A 19,629-nucleotide genomic window follows, 5' to 3' on the forward strand; every position below is an offset into this window, starting at 1 on the left:
AAAATGAATATTGGCCACAAATGGTTGCTATAAATCAGAGTGTGAGCCCTTAATTATCCGGAAACACAAACGGAAATGGGCAAACCATACGTTTTGGTAATCCCTTATCCAACACAAGGCCATGTTATTCCTCTCGTGGAACTCTCCCAAAACTTAGCCAAACAAGGCATCAAAATCAGCTTTGTTAACACAGTGTTTAATCACAAGAGGGTCCTAGATGCATTCGGCGAGAAGGTGGATGAAAATGGCTTACTTCATCTACTTTCAGTCCCCGATGGACTGGAAGATGGGGAAGATAGGAATCAGTTAGGGAAGTTAACTGAAAGATTATGCCAGGTTATGCCTACTCAACTCAAGGAGCTCATTCATAAGGTTAATGGATCAGATGATGATAAGATTTCATGTGTTTTAGCTGATATTAACATTGGGTTGGCTCTTGATGTTGCGGCGGAGTTGGGGATTCCTACGGTGGGCTTGTGGCCGGGTGCAGTGTTTCAACTGGCGATGTTGCTTAGTATCCCCAAATTTATTGATGATGGACTGATAGATGAAATTGGTAAGAACCTGTCTTGCTTTAACGACTTAGCAGTGCAGTACCTATGAATAAGAGAAAATATAAGTTTTTTTCTCGTCTGAGATCTAATTTGATTCGACTTAGGCTAATTTCTCGTAACTTTTGAATTAAAAAGTGTTTATTATTATTATTAAAAAGTATTTTTAAGAAATAATATATTTATTTTAAACGGAAATAAAAATATGCCTTTGAAAATGCAATATAGATTTTAAATATTTGTAAGCCATTAATATTAATTATTTGTAAAATTTAATTTAAATATATAATTCATATTTTAAATATCATTAAAATATAACTATAAAAAAATTAACTAATAATGGTATATATTTAAAATAAAATTTAATAGGAAAATAATTGTATATCCAAAATAATTAGTACATAAAAGCACATTAAATTATAAATAATGGTTAAAAATGTGACTTGACTTTAAAAATATTTTTTGCAAGGATTCAAGCATTTTCTTACTTCTGAAACAGTCAGTTTAACATTACTTATGTTGACACCATTTTTTGGATGAAAACGGGGTCGACTTGGATTTTGAAAATGAAACGAAATTGGGAGTCGCCACCAATCTTTTTTGATGAGGTGTGATCGGGTCACCTCGTAAAAACGGTTGTTTTTAATAGACGATTTAGATTTTATTAAAACAACGATTTTTGTCTACGAAATTCAGAAAAATAGGTTCGGGAGTCGGTTACGCACGAGGAAGGATTAGCACCCTCGATGCGCCCAAAATTGATACCTAGTTGATTAATTAGTGTCTTAGTGTCAAAAATTGAAAATTTGAAGAGTTTTAAAAATACGATCCTTAAAAGAAACTCTGATAACGTGAATTGAAATGTAAGATTCTCTTGTTCCGAAGAAATATCACATCCAGCACGTTAGGACACGATACTCTAAACCATCGAAACCAAGATCATCTTATATTTTAATGAAACCATACTTTGAAGCTTTAAGAGGATATTTGGCTATTTAGTCGAACGAGAAATCGAAACCCAGCACGTTAGGGCACGTTTTCTCGATTTTTCAAACGCGAAATATTGCCTCATTTAGAAAAATTTTCCTTTTGATGTTTAGTGTCAATGCTTGACAGAACAACAACGAATACGACAAGGTGAGCAAAGTAAAATGAGTAACAACAATACAATAGGCAAAATGAAATGACGAGGCGATTACATAAGCAAAGCATACAAATAAATAAATAGAACTAACATTTTAGAAAAAGCACAAGTGTACATGAATAAATAAACAAACGCCAAATAACAATGATGACAATAAATACAATTATGTAAAAATGTATATACATGTATAATTTTAAGCCATAAAATAAGAAATGCGTATAAATTATAGAATATGAAAACATAGATAAATATATACATACATAAAAAATCGGTAAATATTATAAAAATAAAAATGTAAATATGTGTTTATATATATTTATAAATTATGATAATATCAAATATATGTATGTGAATTATAAAATATGTGAAATATACAAAAAGCATTTTTAAGAATATAAAGAATATATATAAGTATGTATATGATGTAAAATATGCATAAATATAGGTAAGTATATAAGAATTATGAAATGTGAAAAATATATTTAAGTATGTATAAGTACGTATATATATACATATATATGAATTAAGATGTATGTATTTATGCCTATATCTATGTATACATAAAAATATGAAATATAAAAATATAAAAAGTATATTTATAATAAATGAAAAGTATGTACGTAAATATATATTATAAAAATGTATCAACAATTTAAAATTATGAATATTAAAATATTTTAATATAATAATATATAAGATGATGACATATATATTTAGCGATATTAAAAATCCATATAACATACATAGAACATATATAGTATATGCCTACCTTAGAAATGATAAGAATAATAATAAAACTATTTTCTATGCTACATAAATACATACACATATATATATATATAAACAATAGTATATACAATATAATATTAGAAAAATGTATATAATAGTGTAAAATACAACTAATAATATTAAAATATATACAATGATAATATATATAAAAGATATATGTATATATAATTATATAATATAATATTAAAATATAATAATACAACATAAAAAAATATGACACAAATAAAGTATAGTATTAAGAACACACATATAATACATGAAGAATATCATAATACTAAAATATTTAGGTAATATATGCGTATATTAAAAACTAGTAATAATATTACTGAGGTATATACAAATATGTCAAGTATATATACGTATTATAAATATATAAACATATAACAAAGCATAAACTAATAATAATAATAATAATAATAATAATAATAATAATAATGATAATAATAATAGTAAAATCGAAGAGCATCAAAAAAACATAAATAAATGAACTTTTTAATATAAAAAGTTAAAGGAATAAAGAAATAAGTAGATGAACAAGATAATAAATAAAACAATTTAGTTTGAAATTATAAACAGAAAATAAAATAAATAGAACAAATAAGACAAAAATAACAAATAATATTGATGGAGCAAAAAGGACAACGTGATAAGGATATTAATAGTAATAATACAATGAGCAGTTGTAATAAGCCATGAATGTAAAAATAAAGACAATGGTGAAATAAAAAATAAATAAAAAAAACAAAATGGAAACTAAAAGAATTTGAATTAACATAAAAAATGAAGTCTAAGGCGTAAAATATAGGTAAATTAATAAATATAAAAATAAAATAAAATATAAATGGTTGAATTTAAAAAGAGCAAGTAAATAAAATACTAAAGAAAATAAAAATAAAAGCAGAATATTGAAAATAATAAAAAAATGAAAAATAAACAAGATTAAATAGTCAAGGAACCGAAACAAAAGAAATGAACTTTAAGGGATAAATTAAAAAGTTAGAATTTGAGCTAAAGTGAGATACATGTAAGGGAAGAGGGACTCATATTGTAAATAATGAAAAGAAGGCCATCAAGGATCGAAATGAATCACGTTGAAACAACGAGAGACTAGCTGGAAAATATTTCTAGCCTTTTATGTGCAATGTTTCGAAGGACCCAGATGTAACCCAAACGAAATTTAAGAGCTAAATTAAAAAACAAAAGAAAATAGAAAATGGGGCCTGGTCGAATAGAGTTGCAAAGGAGAAGGATTAATCTAGCAAATCTCCTGTTTAGGGATAGTGCACACCCCACTCCACCAAACACGCCGCTTCATCATCATCATTTAAACCAAAAAAATTTCCTTTTTTTATTCCATTACCAACTTTCCCTTTTTTATTCCATTACCAACTTTCCCCTTTTTTATTTTTTATTTTATTATTCCATTACCAGCCTTCCCCCAACCTTAAACAAAAAATAGAGAGCTTCCCTGCTTTCTCCCCCTTTCCCTTCTCTTTTATTTTTGCTAGGGTTTCAAAGAAACCCATCATTGCCGCCCTTCAACCACCGCACCACCACCGCACTCGATGGCTGGCGATACACCAAAATGGGCTCCTTTAGCTCTCCCCTTTTTTACTTGTTGGAGGCTAGTTCCAAAAACGAAAAGACAAGGGTTCAACCCCCTTTTTAGACTCAACCACGCCGAACGGAGGGGAAGGCTCCGATAACGCGGCAATGGGCCGGATCTGGTGAGAATCCTTCCTCTTTCCTTTTATATTTTTCTTTTTTGTATCTTTGTTTAATAGATTTGTATAAAAAATAAAAAAATATTAAAGAAGCAAGAAAACGAAAAACGAAAATAAAGAGAACAAAATCGGAGATCAACCTTCTGTGTGTTTTTTGTTTGATTCCTTGAAAAATATGCGAGTGATACAATTTTTTTGGATCCCCCCCTTTTACTTACAACATTTTCATTCGGGTTTTATAACTCCTCCCCTCTTTTTTTTTTACATCCATCCTCTATTATTTCTGTCTTATCTTGCAGATGTTGGAGAGGTGGAGGTGGTAGACAGCATGGGAGAGTGGGAGTGGCACTGGTGGCAGACAACATGGGAGAATGGGAGTGGTACTGGTGGCAGACAGCATGGAAGAATGGGAAGAGGCAAGTGGCAGACAGCATGGGAGAATGGGAAGAGGCAAGTGGGAGTCTAGGGTTTTGGGATTGGGCTTGGATGTTGGGCTAGGTTGATTTTAGGTTTTGGGTTTGAGGATGGGTTAAATGGTTTAGGGTATTGGGCTAGGATTTTGGGTTTGCTGTATTTTATTTTATTTGGACAATGGGCCCAGCAAATTTGGGCTTCTACAGCTGCCCCTCTTTGCTCGTTTTCGTGTAACGAGAACAGAGCAAAGACTAAGAAAGGCCAAATTTGCCTGGTCTCGCCGAGGCTTGACTTCTTTGGGTGCTTCTCTTCTTCAAGTAACCTTATTCCAGCCTGTTACGTCTTGTTGCTTCGATCTGATTTGTAGCTTTAATCTTCTTCGCAAGGGAACGAAATTTATGTTTTCAGTCTGTTCCACTGCAACATCAGGGAGATAAGATCTCTGGCTTCAATCTGATGTGATCTACTCTACTGTAACTTCAGAGAGATAAGATCCTTTATTTTAATCCGTTCAACTGTAACTTCAGAGAGATAGGATTACTAGCTTCAATCTACTCTGCTGTAATTTCAGAGAGATAAGATCTCTGGCTTCAATCTGCTCCACTGTAACCTCAGGGAGATAAGATCTGAAATTTTCGGTCTGTTCCACTGTAATCTCAGGGAGATAAGATCTCTGGCTTCAATCTGATGTGATCTACTCTACTGTAACTTCAGAGAGATAAGATCCTTTATTTTAATCCGCTCCACTGTAACTTCAGAGAGATAGGATTACTAGCTTCAATCTACTCCGCTGTAATTTCAGAGAGATAAGATCTCTGGCTTCAATCTGCTCCACTGTAACCTCAGGGAGATAAGATCTCTGGCTTCAATCTGATGTGATCTACTCTACTGTAACTTCAGAGAGATAAGATCCTTTATTTTAATCCGCTCCACTGTAACTTCAGAGAGATAGGATTACTAGCTTCAATCTACTCCGCTGTAATCTCAGAGAGATAAGATCTCTGGCTTCAATCTGCTCCACTGTAACCTCAGAGAGATAAGATCTGAAATTCTTCGGTCTACTCCACTGTAATCTCAGGGAGATAAGACCTGTATAATAAACCTAATTATGCCTAATGATTAGGATGACATGATCAAAATGAAACAAATGCTCCTAACTAGACATATGTGAATGGTGTTTGCATGAATGCAGAATTTTATTTTTCCGAGAATGATCTCGCTTAGGTTGTCATTACTCGAAGTTTACTAAGGCTTTGTGACTGACGTGCTTCAACGCCTTCTCGCTTGACTGACTTTTCTGAAGAAACATTTAGCCAGACTATCCCCATTGTAAACCTCAAAGTTATATCCACTGGGACGCCAAAATTTGTACCATCATTCTCTCACAGTAATCTAAAGGTAGAAATATGTGGCTTTTCCTCTGTCCTCTTTTATCACAATTCGGGGATATAGGATCTGAACCGTTCTGGTTTCCTACACCATTCTCAAGGTGTCGTACCAAAGTCTTATGCGCAAGTGAAGGCTCTCTTCTCCGAGGTAACCTCTTCCTATTGCCTGATGATCATTGCTTGCTTGTTCATTTAAGCTTTATAACACGACAGCTTGTCATTTTGTTCAATCAATGTTTAGACAAGAAAATCTGAAATGATAGTCTTTAACTTAGACTCTTCCTTCTTAGATATTTCACCCTTTAAACTTGGTATTTTCTAAACAATAGTCAAGTTTCAGGTCCCTATATTATTTAGAAATTTTCCAGAGTAATGTGCAAAACTTCTTTCCTGAAAGTTTTATTAGTTTGTTAATCATTATTCCTATGCAACATATTTGCAAAAAGATCATAACAATGGATAAGAATAAAGCTAGTTCTGATCATAACTCGAATAAAACATCAAAGATGGCGAAAGAAGGTTAACAAAGAAGTGGATTGAGAATGTGCGTTTTCACAAAAAGAAAGGAATAAAGAAAGAAAATAAAAGAATGTATTTTCAAGAATACACATAAGAACTAGGTGCCCCAGTTATCGCAGCTTGAGTTTCTCTGTACAAACTTTCCGAAGACCCTTCTGAGTTTGACATGTGTTCAGGAGATCTGCAATACTCTGTCCATGTTCCAAGACGTTGCATATCCTTTCTTATTGGTTCAAGTAAAGCAAGATAATCATATGCCCCCGATCAAAATTTGATCCGCTCAAATCCTGATGTTCCAATCCTGCCCAGTACTTGAGTCGCCTTTTCTGGGTTTTCGACTCAAGCCCTCTTTGGTCTCAAAGTGCCCTTTACGGGTTTTCACCTTAGCCTCTCCAAAGTTTTTTTTTTTTTAGGAAGCAAAGCGCCCTTTACGGGTTTTCACTTTGGTTCCCCTTTCTTTCAAGTGAAGTATTTCTTGACGGAGTCTGCGTTTACAAGATTTGGTAAACTTTTGCCATCCATCTCGCATAGGATCAAAGCTCCACCAGAAAAGGCCTTCCTTACAACTTAAGGGCCTTCCCAATTTGGCATCCATTTTCCTCTAAAATCTTTTTGCATAGGAAGAATCTTTTTTAGTACCAAGTCCCCTTCACGAAATTCTCGGAGGCGAACCTTTTTATTATAGGCTCGCATCATTCGTTTCTGGTACATTTGCCCATGGTGAATAGCTCTTAGCCTCTTTTCCTCTACTAGGTTCAACTGATCGTACCGAGATTGGATCCAATCGGCTTTATCCAACTGTAACTTAGATAACACCCGTAGAGAAGGAATTTCAACTTCAATGGGTAATACTGCCTCCATTCCATAAACCAGAGAAAAAGGCGTTGCCCCAGTAGAAGTTCTAACAGATGTTCGATAGGCAAGGAGAGCAAATGATAATTTCTCATGCCAATCCTTGTAGGTTTCAGTCATTTTCCCCACAATACTTTTAATGTTTTTATTGGCCGCCTCCACTGCACCATTCATTTTGGGACGATAAGGCGATGAGTTATGATGCTTACTTTTAAATTTGCTACAAACTTCAGCTATTGTGCTATTATTCAGGTTCATCGCATTGTCGGATATGATCCTCTCAGGCATTCCATATCGACAAATGATTTCCTTCTTCAAGAATTTGCTGACTACTACTTTCGTGACATTTGCATATGAAGCAGCCTCCACCCACTTGGTAAAGTAATCAATTACTACGAAGATGAAACGATGCCCATTAGAAGCCTTTGGTGATATTGGCCCAATAACATCCATACCCCACATGGAAAACGGCCAAGGAGAGGTCATGACGTGAAGAGGTGAAGGAGGCGCGTGTATTTTGTCTCCGTAAATTTGGCATTTGTGGCACTTCCTGGCATGATCAATACAATCTCCTTCCATGGTGGGCCAATAGTACCCAAATCTCATGATCTGTCTGGCCATCGTGAAACCACTGGCGTGCGTCCCACAAATACCCTCATGGACTTCTTTCAAAATTTTCTTGGCTTCCACAGCATCCACACATCTTAACAGTACTTGATCCTTCCTTTTTTATATAACATTTCTCCATCTAAGACATATTCAATGGCTATCTTTCTCAGAGTTCTTTTGTCATTCTCTGTCGCTTGATCAGGGTATTCCCGATTCTTCACATATTGTAGGATACTCTGATACCAAGGACAATCATCTTTTCCCTCCTCCTCAATATTGCAGCAATTAGCCGGGGTCTCAGAGATACTCATCTGAACAGGCCTCATTGCCTCAAGTCTATTCACCTGAATCATCGAAGCTAGAGTAGCTAATGCATCAGCCATTTGGTTTTTCTCCCGTGGGAGGTAATAGAAGGTGATATCGTCAAACTCCTCAGCCAATTCAAGAACTAGTTTTCTATAACCGATTAGCTTAGGATCTCTAGTCTCCCACTCCCCTTTGAGTTGGTATATCACCAACGCTGAATCCCCGTATACTCTCAGTACTTTAATGTTCCGTTCAATGGCTGCACGAATGCCCATAATACATGCTTCATATTCTGCCATGTTATTTGTACAATCGAAGTCCAACTTGCTAGCAACAGGATAATGATCTCCACTTGGGGATACCAAAACTGCCCCAACTCCATTACCCGTAGCATTTGAAGCTCCATCGAAATTTAACTTCCATATGTGATCCATTTGAGGATTTTCTTCAGTATTCGCCACATGCATCAAGTCCTCGTTTGGAAAATCGAAATTCAAAGATTCATAGTCCTCCAAGGCTCTACTAGCTAGGAAATCGGCTATTGCACTTCCCTTTATGGCCTTCTGACTGACATATACTATATCAAATTCTGAGAGCAAGATCTGCCATCTAGCCATTCTCCCGTTCAAAGCAGTCGATTCCATCATATACTTTAAAGGATCTAACTTTGAAATCAGCCAAGTCGTGTGATACAACATATACTGCCTCAGTCGTCGGGTTGCCCAGATTAGACACAACACAACTTCTCAATTGATGAGTACCTCATTTCGCAATCGGTAAATTTCTTACTGAGATAGTATATTGCCCTTTCTTTCTTTCCCGTCTCATCATGTTGGCCCAATACACATCCCATGGAATTCTCCAACACTGTTAGATACAATATCAATGGCCTATCTGGACTTGGAGGTGATAAGACTGGAGTATTAGCCAAGTACTGCTTTATCTTATCGAAAGCCCTCTGACACTCTTCATCCCATTCACCCGGATTATGTTTCTTTAAGAGCCGGAATACTGGATCACATTTCTCTGTCAGTTGTGAGATGAACCGAGCAATGTAATTCAGCCTCCCTAGGAAGCCTCGAACCTCCTTCTGAGTGCGCGGGGGAGGTAAATCTCGTATTGCCTTTACTTTGTCTGGGTCAACCTCGATCCCCTTTTTGCTAACTATGAAGCCTAATAACTTCCCTGATCTGGCTCCAAACGTGCATTTGGCCGGGTTAAGCTTGAGCTGAAATTTCTTTAATCTCAAAAATAACCTTTTCAAGACCTGAACATGCTCTTCTTCCGTTCTAGACTTCGCGATCATATCGTCAACATAGACTTCGATCTCCTTGTGCATCATGTCGTGAAACAAAGTCACCATAGCTCTTTGATATGTTGCTCCCGCATTCTTCAATCCGAAGGGCATTACCTTGTAACAGAATGTTCCCCATAAGGTAATGAATGTGGTTTTCCTCATGTCCCCAGGATGCATTTTATTTGATTGTATCCAGAGAAACCATCCATGAAAGAAAACAATGAATAGCCCGCCGTGTTATCTACCAAAGTATCAATGTGAGGCAGTGGAAAGTTGTCCTTTGGACTAGCCTTGTTCAAATCCCTATAATCCACACACATTCGTATCTTTCCATCTTTTTTGGGAACAGGGACGATGTTGGTTACCCAATCCGAATACTTGACTTCTTGTAAGAATCCAGCGTCGAATTGTCTTTTGACTTATTCTCTTATTTTCAACACAATGTCAGGTCTCATTCTCCTCAGCTTCTGTTGAACGGGTTTACAATCCTCCTTTATGGGCAGACGATGCACCACAATGTTAGTACTTAGCCCAGGCATATCTTGGTACGACCATGCGAAAACATCTTTGAACTCTCGGAGCAAATTAATGAGGTCTTGCCTTGTCTTTGCGGTGATTTCAGTTCCAATTTTCACCTCTTTCCATCCTCTAGGCTCACTATTTCTAATGATTCCCTATGAGGTAGGATATGCTTATCATCTTGTTCCACCATTCTTAACAAGTCCGGAGATGCATCATAATCTTCGTCATTTTCAAAGTCGTGGGATCCCTCTAAACACACTTCTTGCTCAAAAATAGGCTTCGCGTTTGAGGCAGCGTCACTCATGTCATTGATATCTGAAGACCTATGAGGGCATATCAAAGAATATACCAAGAATATATAAATTTATGAATATGTTTGTGCAAAAGAATTACAAATGAAAGAATTATTTGTAAGACAATCAATCAAATGGAAAATATAAAAGGAAAAAAAAAGTGACTGATAGAGATGAACGTAGACACGTATTTCATTAAAATAATGATACTTAGGCCCAACGCCTATTTCACAAAAGATTTCATATCGTTTCTAGGCCAACAAACAACAGGAATGTTTTGAGCATTACTCTGAATAAGCCCTAAAGACTACAGGGATTTTTCAGCAGTCCAATTGTTTAGCTCGCTTCCAGGCTCATAAGGGCAGATCTCCAACAAGGCCCTCCTTTCCGTTGCTTCAATGGCGTTGGTATAAACATTTTCCAACATTCTTCCCATGCCGCTACCGGACACTCCACATTCAGTATGAATAAATCCTCCCGACACAAAAGATGCAGATATGTGGGGAAAGGTTAAAGGCTCACACTTAGCTTCATGTCCATTCAAACGCGCCCTTCTTTTCTCTTGTCTCTTCTCTACTTCTTTCTTTTTCTGCTTCATGTCTGGCTTGTACCCTAAACCAAATCTATCAAACTTTTCCTTCAGCATTGGTGCCTCAATCCTCCCCTGAAGATATTTTCCCAATCCTTTCCCGGGTAAGGCTCCTCTTCCTACCATCAATCGCAATCCCATCTCAGTGGTCCTGGATATTTTCGGTACTGGAATTCTATTTCCCTCCGCAATAAACATCGCGTTCACAAATTCTAACGATCGAAAAGAACATTCTAGTGCCTCATCGTTGATGTCCACATAAGGTGCATCGCTAGTCATCATTGCGATAATATCCTCCTCTGCATCTATCGTTACCAACCGATCCTTCGATACCAACTTCACCTTCTGATGTAATGATGAAGGTACTGCCCCTGCTGAGTGTATCCACGGTCTCCCCAATAGACAGTTGTAGGAAGGTTTAATATCCATTACCAAGAAATCCACCTCATAAGCGACTGGGCCAATCCTTAATGGTACCTCAATTCTCCCCATAACCTCCTTTTTTGTTCCATCAAATGCCCTTACTATGCTCTGGCATGCTTCATGTGCGAACTGTCTATTGGTAATCGACTAAGAGTGGACAAAGGCAATACATTTAGTGCAGATCCATTATCAACCAAGGCCCCGGGAGTGTGTACCCTTTGCATCGGACAGTAACATGCAGGGCTTTAGTAGAACCTCTTCCTCCGGATGGTATTTCATCATCATTGAAGAAGATAAAATTGTCAGCACCAATATTGTTGATCAACCGATCCAGCTTGTTTACCGAAATATCGTCAGCCACATATGTTTCGTTTAGCACCTTTAAAAGTGCATTCCGATGTACTTCTGAGTTTAGGAGTAAAGCTAATACAGAAATGCGGGCTGGCTGTTTGTGCAGTTGCTCTACAACACTGTATTCACTGTGTTTCAAAAACTTCAAAAACTCCTTTGCCTCCTCTTCTTTTATTGGTTCATTTACAATGGCTCAACTTCTACTGCTTTCCCTTTCCTCTGTTCTTTCTTCCAATTCTCTTCCCTGGACGACTCTGCTTGAGCGTCATGTCTTTTTCCATTGCGCGTGTAAGAACCTATTTCTGGTTTCTTTCTGCTTCTTTCCCAAAATGGTACATTACACCCGTAATTCCACGGCACCATTTTGTTATCCCTATAAAAGAAATTTGATGGTTTCTGGATTACAATTTTCGGTGTTACCTGAGCCCTAACCTCATTACCCTTAGGGCGTGAGATAATGACCACAGGATGATTTATTTTTGGAGCCTTTGTTCCCAACTCTGTCGCGCATATGCTCCTCATTTCTTTCGCATCTTCATAAAACCTCATCTCCTTGTTATCCATCATGCTTTGAACCAAAGCCTTGAATCCTTCACATTCTTGGATTTCATGCCCTGTTTTATGGTGAAATTACAATAATTTCCCATCTCATGCCCTTCCTCAGAATCTGAAATAACCAACCCTCTTTTCGCCATTTCTTTCCAGACCCGTTTCAATGGAGTTTTTACTTCAGCAATGTCAGTCTTGACTTCTTCTCCCGTACCTTCGCTAACCATATTCACCCCCTTATCTGCGTGATTAGGTAACGGATTCTTTGCGTTAGGTGAGTCGTCAAGTTTGACAACACCTAAATTGATAAGTCCTTCTACTACCTTCTTGAAGGCAGTACAATTTTCTATCGAGTGCCCAGAAATTCCCCATGATAATCACATTGCGCGTTCGTATCATACCATTTTGGATACGGGGGTTGTAGAGGACTCAAGTAACGAGGAGCAACAACATGTGCATCGAATAAAGTCTGATACAACTCCTTGTATGACATCGGGATTGGCGTGAATTGGGGCTTTTCAGTAATTTGCCTAGCTCCCACTCTTGTCTTGATGATCCCTGTTGATTAGCAACCACTTTCTTTGGTTGATTCACGGTAATTGACCTACCATAAGCATTCACATTATTCACTTCATTTTCTCTTTTCCTCGGGGGTGCCCTCCTATTATTTTCTCCTCCATCTATTTTTCCACTTTTAATGGCATGCTCAATCATTTCACCATTCATGATTATATCCGAGAAGTTTTTTGAAGCGCTTCCCAACATGTGAGTGATGAACGGGGCTTTCAAAGTATTAATAAAAAGCGTCGTCATCTCTTTTTCCAAAAGTGGTGGTTGCACCTGAACCGCCACCTCTCGCCACCTCTGCGCATATTGTCTGAAGCTTTCGTTTGATTTCTTCTCTAAATTTTGCAGAGTTATCCTGTCAGGCATCATTTCTGAGACATGATTGTATTGTCTCAGGAAAGCCTGTGCTAAATCCCTCCAAGTAGCAATTTAGCTCGGCTCAGCTGATTGTACCACTTTGACGCCGCTCCGTAAGACTTTCCTAAAGCAGTGTATTAATAATTGATCATTATTAATATGCCCCGTCATTCTTTACAAAACATAGTAATATGGGATCCTGGGCAACTAGTCCCGTTGTATTTCTCGAATTCCGGCATCTTAAATTTGTAAGGGAGCACCAAGTCCGGACCAAGCTCAGATCCTTTGCATCTATTCCATAGCTTTCGATGCTTTCTATTGCCCTAAACTTTTCTTCTATCCATTTCCATTTCTCCTCAAATTGTTTTGGAAATTCCTCCTTCGCCTTGTCCTTTTCAACCATATCATCACAGCAATATTATTCGGGCTATCACCGGGATTAAAGCCCGCTCCGGGTTGAAAATTCCTTGGGATTGAAGCATCGCCTTGGAACTGCTGGGGCCTAACCGACACAGAGGGTCTCCGCGGATGCAGCTCAGTCTGTACTTGCGCATGCGGAGGCGTGAAACCTGGAGGATAAAGTGGTTCACCATTGTTTTCTTCTTCACTAACAATCACAGGACCTTTACCCTTATCTACTCCTTCAATAATTGCGTCATCTTAGCCACCAGATCATTTTGGGACTCCTCCATCTTTGCACCATGTCACGCTGAATCTTTTCCATTTGCTCTTTCATTTGCGCCTGCAACTGGTCTTGCATTTCTTTTTGAAGTCGCTCTAGCTTCTCCAACCTTTGGTCCATAATTTTTGCCTTAGCTCGGGTGCCGTAACTTTGTTGGTTTTCCAGGTTAACTGAAATGATTTTATTCGATTAGGTTTTTTTTTTAAATGGTCATTAATGCATATGATGTGATGCAATGCATGAAAAGAATGCAAAGAAAAAGAGGCACTGATTCTAATTCAACTTCATTAGAAAACTTTACTAGATAAATAGTTTCTTTACATAAAATAGACTACATATATGGCTTTGCCCTTACACTCAAAGCCTTAACCTTTCTAAGAAGCCAAGCTAATTCTCGGCCCCTGTCCGACTCTAACTCATATTTCAAACTTAATAGATCAGCCTGAACCGCCAGGGTTTGCAGATGATCAGCTACTTCGCGCACTTGAGCCACCGCCTCTCCCATAATATAATCTCTTTCTCTAATCTGCTCTTGAGACCGACGGAATTGTCTTTGCCACTGCTCATTATTTTCTTCCAGAAGCTCTATCCGGATTTCACTATTTTGCAATGCATTCTCTAGCCCTCCTATTTGTCCTTTTAATTCTTCAATTTTGTCTAAGCTCGCCCTTAATTCAACCGTAGCATTATGATTACAGTACTGGTGAAGCGATCTTTCTAGTTCAGTTATCCGGACCTTCAACTCCGTCTTCTCGTCTTGGCAAACTAGTAGACTCTTTCCCAAGGCGACTTCTCGAGTCCGAGTATCCTGAAATTTCTTTTCCATTGATTAGCTTTCGTCTTTTCCTCCTGAATTTCTTGTCGCCATTGTTCTGCGTTTTACCCAAGCCAGCAGCTCTTACCGACCTACGCAACTTCTTGTAATCTGTCTTCAGGCTGTCCAAATCTTCTTCTGCTTTGTTCTTTCCTTTTCTCAATTTATCGGCCTCTAATCTTTGAATGTCCACATCCAGTCCTAACTGCATTTTTTCTTCCTTAGTTGTTCTATCTTCTTCCCAATTCTAAACTCCTTTTTTCAAATTCTTGTTTGATGATTTCTATCTCAGAAGGCAAAACTTGTAAGTGTTCCTCTAAAGATCGAGCAGTTTTTGCATTTGACGCCGGGATGTTGTCGTTGATCCTTTGATCACGCCACTGACTATACTCGGGGGTAATTGTCGACCCACGGCTAAGATCTTCATTCGACGAGTCTGGTTCCAGGCACTAGATATTTCTCGAACCTTCTTCTTGTAATTGTCCTCCCTATAGGAAAAATCACAATAGGCCAACCCCTGCGTTGCTGGTATGAATTGTCGTGATCTATACTGTCTTGATACGAGTAGAGGAGCATATCCGATAGCTCCCCATATCCCGAGCAGCGGAACCCAGTCAAAATCTCCACATCGGTACAATATCTCATCAGGAATTAACCAAGGAGCCCTCCATTCGATATCTTCATCCTGGAGATTCTGGAGTATCTCTATCCATTTTTCTTCTGAAATATCATCCCGTCTTGGCGGCCACCAATTCTCCTAGAGGGGAGTAGCTATCAGAGAATACCCGATAAGAGACCTTTTCGACTTTCCAGAAGTGGCTATGGAACCATGCCAATAAGAGCTGCGCGCATCCAATAAACCTTCCCTCCCCTGCTTTTCGACACGCATTCAAGGATCTAAAAGTTTCAGCGAGTATTGCCGGAACCGGTGTAACCCCTTTACTAAGCCGATCAAACAAATCAGACACAGCCTCGTCTATGTGTCCTAAAGCTTTGGGGAAAACCACTAGTCCATAGATACCTAAAGCGAAGACATCGACCCTTTTCTTTAAGTCAGGATGTACAAGCACCAAATCTCGCAAACTTTTCCAAGGAACACATTTACTGTCGCCCTTCTGTTGGATCCGGGCAGCGACCCACTGCTCGCTCATCCCAGTGATGTTCATTAATTTCTTTAACAACGGAGGGACACAAGCAGCTCTGGAATAAGCCTTTCGACTTGAATCTTTGGGCACCGAAGCAAGGTCGTATACTCCTCCACAGTAGGCGTCAAATCTACTTTCCCAAAAGTGAAACAACTGTAGGCAGGATTCCAAAACTGAGCAAGGGCTCGGAATAAATACTTGTCCACTTTGACACTAAGCAGATAAGGTAGGTCACCGTAGTTACAATAGAACAGCTGCTTGGCCTCGACATCCCATTGATCCCAGACTTCTTTCATTTCTCGAAGGTCATTCTGGATTACACTGATACGGGTAAAATCCCACAATTCTGACACGTACCCTTCGGTAAGACTATCGCCTTTCTCTCGTTGTGTCGTTTCAGCCCATATTCGCACAGCCACATTATCCTCTACTTTATCAAAAAACCCCTTTTCCATGATAAGCTTTCTACCCAGAAACTGAACGTAAATCGACACCTCTTTTAGAATGAAGATGCCATGCAATCACAAACAAAGTAAATTAGCATTAAACACAGAATAAGATTTAAAATAAGCGACAATCATTCATTTAGGTAAGCACTAAAATTTGGAGTAGCTCTACCTAGTCAGTTCCTATGGCTCATTACATGTGATTTGGTTCTAAAGTAGGGTACCTGAACCAGCAGATTCCTCGTCCTCACCCATTATAGGCTCATAGGACCGAGTTCGATTCAGGGGGATACATTTCCCTATGCCATGCGGAGATGAAAATCTCACGAAGACATAGGTACGGATATATCCCGAAAGCGATTCACTATCCCATGCGGAGGTGAAAACCTCACGAAGGCGTAGCTTCTCACTCCCACTTAAAAGGGTATGACCAGCGGTCATGCAATGCAATGTGCAGAGGTATAAAATAAAATACAGAACACGATAAAAAAATATAACTCAAAACAAAAGAGATGCAATGAGAGGATCGTAAATTTAAATCGAATTTTCCACTTTCAACAGAAAGACAAGAAATAATCAACACGTGGCTTGACTCTCTTATTGTCCCCAGTGGAGTCGCCAAGCTGTTGACACCATTTTTTGGATGAAAACGGGGTCGACTTGGATTTTGAAAATGAAACGAAATTGGGAGTCGCCACCAATCTTTTTTGATGAGGTGTGATCGGGTCACCTCGTAAAAACGGTTGTTTTTAATAAATGATTTAGATTTTATTAAAACAACGATTTTTGTCTACGAAATTCAGCAAAATAGGTTCGGGAGTCGGTTACGCACGAGGAAGGATTAGCACCCTCGATGCGCCCAAAATTGGTACCTAGTTGATTAATTAGTGTCTTAGTGTCAAAAATTGAAAATTTGAAGAGTTTTAAAAATACGATCCTTAAAAGAAACTCTGATAACGTGAATTGAAATGTAAGATTCTCTTGTTCCGAAGAATATCACATCCAGCACGTTAGGACACGATACTCTAAACCATCGAAACCAAGATCATCTTATATTTTAATGAAACCATACTTTGAAGCTTTAAGAGGATATTTGGCTATTTAGTCGAACGAGAAATCGAAACCCAGCACGTTAGGGCACGTTTTCTCGATTTTCCAAACGCGAAATATTGCCTCATTTAGAAAAATTTTCCTTTTGATGTTTAGTGTCAATGCTTGACAGAACAACAACGAATACGACAAGGTGAGCAAAGTAAAATGAGTAACAACAATACAATAGGCAAAATGAAATGACGAGGTGATTACATAAGCAAAGCATACAAATAAATAAATAGAACTAACATTTAGAAAAATCACAAGTGTACATGAATAAATAAACAAACGCCAAATAACAATGATGACAATAAATACAATTATGTAAAAATGTATATACATGTATAATTTTAAGCCATAAAATAAGAAATGCGTATAAATTATAGAATATGAAAACATAGATAAATATATACATACATAAAAAATCGGTAAATATTATAAAAATAAAAATGTAAATATGTGTTTATATATATTTATAAATTATGATAATATCAAATATATGTATGTGAATTATAAAATATGTGAAATATACAAAAAGCATTTTTAAGATAGTCGTCCATCTTATTTTGCTTGGCATCACATTTTGTATTGAAACAGTCGTCATTTTACTACTTTGAACCTCTTATTGAACGACTAACTATTCCACTTTCAACCGCTTTGTTCCATTCCCATCTGACGCATCTGCGTCGTTTTTGCCATCAGCCAATTCTAGAAATTTCCTCTTCCCTCCCAATCAGTCACACCTCTGAATTTCAGACTGATTTGCTGGAATTAATCTTTTCCAACTAGACTTCTTGGGTATTGTTGGGGATTTGCCCATCTTCATATTGCTATCATTCACCACATCAATCTCCAGGTTATTGCAACCCAGTTCTTATTCCTGAAAACCTTTCAACCAGCTTGCCAATTTCCTTCCGCCTATTGCCTTTCCTTGCGTAACTAGAAAATCTGCATCCATATCAGTATCAGTCGTTCTTTCTCCCAGTAAACCTATGTAAGAAGCTTGAGTATTCACCTTCTCTGCAAAACCATTTAATTTTATACTCTTCTTCCCTGCCAAATTTGATTCAGCTTTCAATGCTACAGAATATGGTGGATCGTTACTGACTTTACTTTTCTCTGCAAGACTTAACATCAAGCATTTATTGAGACTATGCCCCATTCTACCACACCCAAAGCAATAAATTGGTAATTTCTCACACTTAAAGGAAACCCGCGATTTTACCCCATTATCACTTAAAACAAAAACCCTTCTCTTGAGAGGTTTCTGCACATCCAGGTTAACTCTAAGTCTACAAATATCTCCATTAATTTTAGACCTCAGAATACCCTAAAAAGTATTGCCTATAGCATGTATTAAATCCTTCCTATCACAATCTGGTAGACACGCACCAATTTTAATCCGAAACGGTGAATGAATAAGACAAACCTGATCTCTAGCAATCGATTTGGTCAGTCGATCAAATAAAATAATATTCTTACGAAATAACCAAGGTTTTCCTTCCAAGACGGACTCCAAATCTTTTTCATGATAAAAAACAATTGAGAACAGATTTTGCCCTATTAATTGAATCTCAAACTTTTTCTTTGTTTTCCATATGCTTTGCTTCTGTGTCCCAAAACTTTCTGGATTAAAAGATTTTTTTGTTCAGTCGAAGCAGATCAGAGTCGGTTTATCGTTTGGCGTTACCCTTGAACTCTTTACTGATAATTGGATGAGTTCTTCTGCAAGTAAGGATATCTCCTCATTGCTTTCCCTCTTGTCTACACCACCCTCCTCTGTCCTAAGCTGCGGCAGTTACCACTCTCTCTAGGACACTATGGGGAGAACTCTTGGCAAAAATATGTATACTTAAATAACACTAAGATAGATATAACTTAACAAGCAAATGTTTCTAAAATAAAAACAAAATTAATAATGAAATAAGTTTTATACAATATCCAAACAATAACAATAAAATAGTAGCAACATAATAATAAAATGGTAGCAAAATAAAGAGAAATAAGAAAAAATAATTTAAAAAAATTAAAAATTTATGTTCTTCAGTGAATTCGGGTCGGGCCCAGGGCCAAAAAATGTCTTACCCGAGCTTTATTTTTTTGTCCAAGCTCATTTTTTGGACCTATATTTTTGTCCAAACCATCCCATATTTCGGACAAGCCTTCTAGTTGGCCACAATGCTCACCTCTACATATAACAAGTATA

General features: G+C 37.5%; 1 protein-coding gene across 4 annotated transcripts in view; it reads left to right on the forward strand.

Moving 5' to 3' along the window:
* Positions 1–39: 39 nt before the first annotated feature.
* The window catches only part of LOC121203023 (UDP-glycosyltransferase 83A1), a 22,596-nt gene continuing 3,006 nt past the window's right edge, over positions 40–19,629 (forward strand). For 2 of the 4 annotated variants that reach the window (XM_041080857.1, XM_016852868.2), the window contains exon 1: positions 41–556. In XM_041080857.1, coding sequence (XP_040936791.1) covers positions 76–556 — 481 coding nt within the window. In that variant the 5' untranslated portion in view covers positions 41–75. Of the gene's footprint in view, positions 557–4,507; positions 5,030–19,075; positions 19,135–19,629 lie in introns of those variants that run through there. The other 2 variants (XM_041080856.1, XM_041080858.1) reach the window with 2 other exon arrangements.

Source organism: Gossypium hirsutum, chromosome A11, assembly GCF_007990345.1.
Source record: "Gossypium hirsutum isolate 1008001.06 chromosome A11, Gossypium_hirsutum_v2.1, whole genome shotgun sequence".
Classification (NCBI taxonomy): domain Eukaryota; kingdom Viridiplantae; phylum Streptophyta; class Magnoliopsida; order Malvales; family Malvaceae; genus Gossypium; species Gossypium hirsutum.